The sequence below is a fragment of the Diadema setosum genome, chromosome 10 (assembly GCF_964275005.1).
Source record: "Diadema setosum chromosome 10, eeDiaSeto1, whole genome shotgun sequence".
In the NCBI taxonomy this organism is placed as follows: Eukaryota; Metazoa; Echinodermata; class Echinoidea; order Diadematoida; family Diadematidae; genus Diadema; species Diadema setosum.
The window spans coordinates 37,854,257-37,860,360 of record NC_092694.1 but is presented as its reverse complement, the minus strand read 5'-3'; the positions used below and the strand labels follow the sequence as shown (position 1 = coordinate 37,860,360).

General features: G+C 40.2%; 1 protein-coding gene across 1 annotated transcript in view; it reads left to right on the top strand.

Moving 5' to 3' along the window:
- The first annotated feature begins 423 nt into the window (after nucleotides 1-423).
- LOC140234027 (uncharacterized) overlaps nucleotides 424-6,104 on the top strand; it is a 317,781-nt gene continuing 312,100 nt past the window's right edge. Inside the window, exon 1 of the mRNA XM_072314107.1 lies at nucleotides 424-797. Within this exon, the coding sequence (XP_072170208.1) occupies nucleotides 627-797 (171 nt within the window). The 5' untranslated portion in view covers nucleotides 424-626. The remainder of the gene's footprint in view (nucleotides 798-6,104) is intronic.

The following is a 6,104-nucleotide window of genomic DNA, read 5'->3' as shown; positions in this document are numbered from 1 at the left end:
CATTAGGGATTCGTGTGCCCTCATTCTCCCATTCTTCATTCTAATATTAATCGTTGGCTAAATAATTATCGTATTCTTCCTTTTTTACCTTCCCCTTTTGTGTGACGCAATTATTATGCTAATCGCCAAAGCAGGGCAGGCGAAAAGAACGGGGAAATTGGAAAATTCGTGTTGCGATATTGGAGTGTGTCGCGTAGTTCGCGTGAGTGTATGAATGGTGCTCAGTCAGTGTGCATTTTTTTCTTCCCCCGCGCCAGCTAGCTACCAATCCATCCAACCTACGTACTACACGCAATACATGGAGGATACAGCACGCTTTACACTTCTACCAGTCGTCAGTCTCGAACACACGAAAGAAGGGTACCAAGCCAACGCCAAGGCACTCGTGTTATCGCGGTGAAAACATCTGACAGTACAACGTACCGTACAGGAAACAAACCAACACGAGACTCACGCATGAAAGCCAAGTTTTAGGATTTTATACTTGGATCAAAGACTCACTGCAGATTTGGTGATATTACTCTGGAATAATTGCAAGGTGTGCTCGAATGTTGTCGCCTCGACTGCTTGGCAGACGATGCGAATGACGATTCAGTTGGTCTGCCCAAGCTCGTCTGAGGTGTTACATGCTCGCTGTGGTGGCCCCCTGCTTCTTTGGCGCTGGAGCTATGGCGATGTGCCATGAACTACCCGTGCTGCCGTTAGATCGGTACGTCCCACCCCATGTGTTGGAAAGGCGGGGAGCCATCTCCTTCAGCTCGGGTTCTTCTTTATTCAACAGCCTGCCACGATTAGAGGTAAGATTTCCCTAGAACGAACGTAAACCCCCCAGCCCCACCCACATTTGTTCGATTATCGATCTCTCCGAATCAGAGTACGGCTCTCGGCGACACCTTCATTTTTTAGCCAGCCATGCGAAGGGTGATTGAGAACCGATGTGGTCGGGTCAAATTTGCCCTTGGGGAGGCTGTCCGAAACCAGGGGTCGCGCTTGTGCCATTGGCTTCAGCTTCCGCTGGACGTAAACAAAGGTTCAGGTACTTGGCCTGGAGAAGTAGGGGAGCGTGTGATTTTACTGCACCATCCACTCTTCATATTTTGCCAAATGTGTGCATTTGGCATGATAATACCATTTAAAGTTGTTACATTTGTAGTATTTTGTTGTTGTTTTGTTGTTGTACGTGGATATAAATGCTGTCTCAACTTAGCAATGTACTTTGTATTAGATTTAAAGCCTGTGTGGTTTGGAATAAGTAGCTGGAAGTGGTCGGCCATACTTGTGATGCATCAAGGCATTTTAAACTGTACAGTACTTGCATTTCACTATTGCTGCTAAAATGCTGGGAAATAAATTATTGTAGTGCTAGTAGTTGCTAGTACTGTGAGTCATGACATGAATCCAGTCAGTATTTAAACATGCATTTGTTCTTTTGTCAAATTAAGATGAAATAGTAAGCTTCGGACTGTGTTATAATCGTATGGAATCTTCCTGTACTTGCTGCAAGATTTGATTCAATAAGAAAGTAATAAAACAGTTTAATGCACCTCAAAGTTTTACCAATAAACTGGCCTATATAGCAACCTTTACTGCATGCAACCACTTGTAGCTGCATGCAGAATAGGCAAATGAGGAGCATGTCTGAAGTCTCAATTTGAATTATTTCAAGCCATGGAGGACAAGCTGATTTTTGCGATGTAAAAGAGTAACACAAATTTCCCATCAAGCAGCTGCCTGCCAAAGCATGACTTGAGATAAGTCTTCAAGGGTTAATAGAACAATCCTATAAGCCATCATTCTTTATACCACAATGTACATTGTACAACATTTGCATACCTTTCTGACCATCTAAAAGATGAAAACTCGTGCAACCACAACACATGTCAAGTGGCGAATTCTTTAAGTTCTATCCACCTGCTAGTACAATTGTTTTGTATGCGTGACAGCATTAAACCATACTGTGCTTAAGTTCTATCCACCTGCTAGTACAATTGTTTTGTATGCGTGACAGCATTAAACCATACTGTGCTTTTGTCACTAATTAGCACACATGCTTGATTGCTTTCATCTCACAGATGGCTGTAAAGTAATTGTCATCAAAGAGAGATTAATGCATTTAAATCCTGTAATCCCCATTATGTCACCATGGATTTCCTGTTGGACTGGGGAACAACGCTACACTTGAGTGGGCTTGCTAATCTACAACTTGGTCAGGTTTAGCCTATGGGTGTGTCGAACCCTGGTGAAAAAGGTTTGTGGGTTATTTAAGCTAATGTAAGTCTCTGAGCATATCAAGGGTTAAACAGTATTCATGTTGGTCCACAGAATGACATGTTGTTCCCAGCACCTGCAAAAACATTTATTGCATTTCATGCAACAGGTAGAAGAGGAAGTGTTGATGGCTTTTCAGATTGTCTGCGATGTATGTATGCAGTCGAAAACATAATCCCTTCTGCATATATGACATGAATGGCTGCATACTCGGATCTTATTATTATTTTTTTTTTGGTCTCTTGTGTGCATTGTAATATGAATAATGCACCCACACCACAAACACGCAAATCAGCTGTTATGGTACTTATTCAATTGTTGTTCTACAGATGCATATAAAGTGTATACATTAGATGTACACATGGCAAAAGTTGATTGGATAGAAATTGAAAGAATCCGGTTTCCATTTCTGAATGTTGAAATCTGTTCTTTTTTTTTGTGTGTGTTTTGACGGAACCATATAATAGTGTGTAGCTATAACTTTACAGACTGTAGTTTTGACAGCATAAACCCTTGGCCAGAATCTATGATAATGCACATACCCTATGTGCATGCTGTGCAGTCTGTAGACTGTGAAGGGAGAAACAGACACAGCATACTACTCACTGGGAAACATCCCCAGTGGTTCCCTATTATCAGTGCAGTAAACCGTACTTTGTATACTCCAGAGAACTCCATGCATACGAAGGAAGATAATCAGCAATACTACAATGTATCTCCTTCCTCTTTTTCTTCTTCTTCTTCCTTTTTGCCTTCACTTCTTCTTCTCCTTCACCTCTCCTTGTCCTTAGCCTATTCTGTACTTTATCTCCCCTTCTCGCTTTCCACTCCCTGTACTCTTTAGCATTTTCTTCCATTTTTTCTTTCCTCCCCCTTTTCTAGTCCGTAGCATCTATATCCTGTTCTTCTTCTTCCTCCTCACTTCCTTTTTTCTTGTTGTTTGGTAAATCCTGTCTTGAGCTCCATCTCTTCTTTTTCTTCTGCCACATTTCTGTCCTCCTCTTTCTCCTCCCTGTGCTCTTTTGCCATTCTTTTCCAATTTTGTCCCTCCTCCTCAAATGTCTTTTGTCCCACCTTCTTCTTTTTCCTTCTTCCTTCTTTTGTCCCTCCTCGTCCTTTTGTCCTACCTTCTTCTTTTGTTCCTCCTCCCTCTTTGTATCTCCTTCTTTCCTTCTGCTTGTTATTGCTCCTCCCTCTTCTGTCCGTCCACTTGTTGCTCTTCCTTCTTTTGTTCCTTTGCCTCCTTTTGTCCCGTATTCTTTTGTCCTTGGTGTCTTAACATTCTTCTCTTTCCTCATCTTCTCTCTCCGTCCTTACATCTTCTTTTCTGCGACAGGGTTTTTGTTTGCCTCTTCCTCTTCCCTGATGCTCTTTAACCTTTCTCTACTTCTGTGGCCCTCCTCCTTTCCCCTACCCGCCCTTCTCCCCTTGTCCCTCTCCCTCCCATCCTCTTGCCATTGTCATCTTCTTCATCTTCTTTCCCTCCTTTTACTGTCTCTTCCTCTTCCTTGTCCTCTCTCTCTCTCTCTGTTCCCTCTTTCTCTTCTGCTTGATACTCTCCTTCCTCCTGTTCTTTACATCCTCACCATCCTCCCTTCCTCTTCTTTCTCCTGTTCTTTACATCCTCACCATCCTCCCTTCCTCTTCTTTCTCCTGTTCTTCCATGTTTTTAATACTCCAGTCATTTGTCTACACACCTTCCTTTTTATTCTTACTTTCCTGCTTCCTGCTTACTCCAGTAATTTGTATGTACACTTCCTTCTTATTCTTACCTCCCTGTTTCTTTACTCTCCAGAAAAAAATTGAGTGAAAATATTCACTCTTGAAGAAGTGAATAACAGAAAAGAGTGAGTTTAGAGTGAAATTGGAGTGAATTTTGAGTGAAAATGTTCATTTTCATTCATTTTAGAGTGACCTCAGGGATCACTCGAAGACTGCAATTTCACTCTAAACTCACTCTTTTCTGTTATTTACTCCTTCAAAAGTGAATATTTTCACTTGTTTTTTTTTTAAGGGAGTATCCTCCTGGTTTTTTTTGCTCAGTGTTCCACCTGCTATTTCTTGTAGTTCTTTCTCATTTCGTGTCCCTTTTATTTTCAACACAATTCTGTTCTCTTTTTCCCATCTCTCTTCTTTTGGCTCTTTTGGTTATTGTTTCTCCACTTTTTGCCATTTGATCCCTCCTTCTCATCTCTTCCTCTTTCTGTTCATCTGTACTTTCTTTTCTTTCCCAATACTTCAATTCATACATGTAGGAGCATTATGTATATGATTTCCAATGTGACTTTGTGCTTCAAGGATGTGCTTCAACCTGATTTTGATGATTTATTCAATTTTCGTGCATACCCTCCTACACTGTACTTCACAATGTTTGAAATAATTCATAACAACACTGAATTCTGTGTGAATTTGCCCGGGGCTTGCTGAACCTAGCACAAACATTGCCTACACTGATGCATTCTACCCTCACCAGTACAGATGCAGGTAAAATTGAAGCAAATCAATAGGGTATCTAGGACGACAAACAGGTATGAATTTGATTACTATGTCTACGATGTACAATGTATGTTGATTTATACATTAAAATGGAACTGACATCCTGCAAGCGTTGTCCTTGTATCAGCTTTGAATTGACCAAAGATGTATTTTCATGTAGACCTGTCAAAGTTCGATTCCAGAACACATCTTCCCTGAATTCTATCAATACATTGAAACAACCATGCTTGAAGTAAAAGTACACCTCTACTTCTGAGGTGTTATACTGTTGTTTGTTTGCTGCTGTTGTTGTTGTTGTTGTTGTTTTTTTTTTTTTTGCACAACACTATTCCAAGTAAAATGGATTCAGGGGCCAGTTCCACCTGAAATTATGTAGCTCTTGGCTTATAATAGCGCAGAAACATTGAAGATTCCATGACAAGTTCAGCTGTTCAATTACAGTCGATGATTATTTTTCCCCCAAATATCATATTTTTGAAGGCCACAGTAATCGTGGTCTGTTTGTAAAATTCAACATCACACTCCTTCGAACTTAAAATGTCAAACTGTCAATCGATCATGCAAACTACTTGATGAGATGGTGGGGGAAAAAGGATGTGAGCTCTCCACAAAAAGTGGAAAGTTCCTCATGTACCGATTGATAATCTTTTTATAATGAATATTTGGCCTCTTTGCGAAATCATGAATGATTGACGGGATTATTCATCAGTGGCATTAATTTTGACATACAGTGTAGGCCAATATCTTACCCCCTTGTGTGTTTTTAGTGCCGATCCAGTGCAGAAAGCCCCATTACTTTTGACACACTGTACAAAGCCCCTGGTGGAAGAAGTGTTAACCCGAGAACTGTCCTCCAGAATCTAGTTAAAACTGACTTGCCATTGTGAATGTCTATCATGACATACAATTCAGATGCTTTTTAAAGTATCAAATATTTATGGGTACATCCAATCTGTATTCCCTGCTTCTGTAGCCTACATGTAGCAATTAAACTGGTGTGCAGTTTATGTCACATATTGTGAAGGAATCATATTTTGCAATTTAAAGTTTGCAGGACAGTTTCATGAGTGGTTGAATGCACAATGGAAAATTGCAGTAATGGATTGAAAATTTATATTTATAAAGTTCTATTCAACAAGAAATTAGGTTTTTCCACCTTCAAATACAATGTAATAGATTGCATAGGCCTATACTACATGTATATTTCTGTTTGCAGAAGACCATATTCTGCAAGTTAATTCACAAATATCAGTGAAAGATTCAAAGATAAACAAAACACTATGAAATTTAGTACATGATCTTATTGCATTTCAAGCTGTTGTGCCAGCATACAAACATCG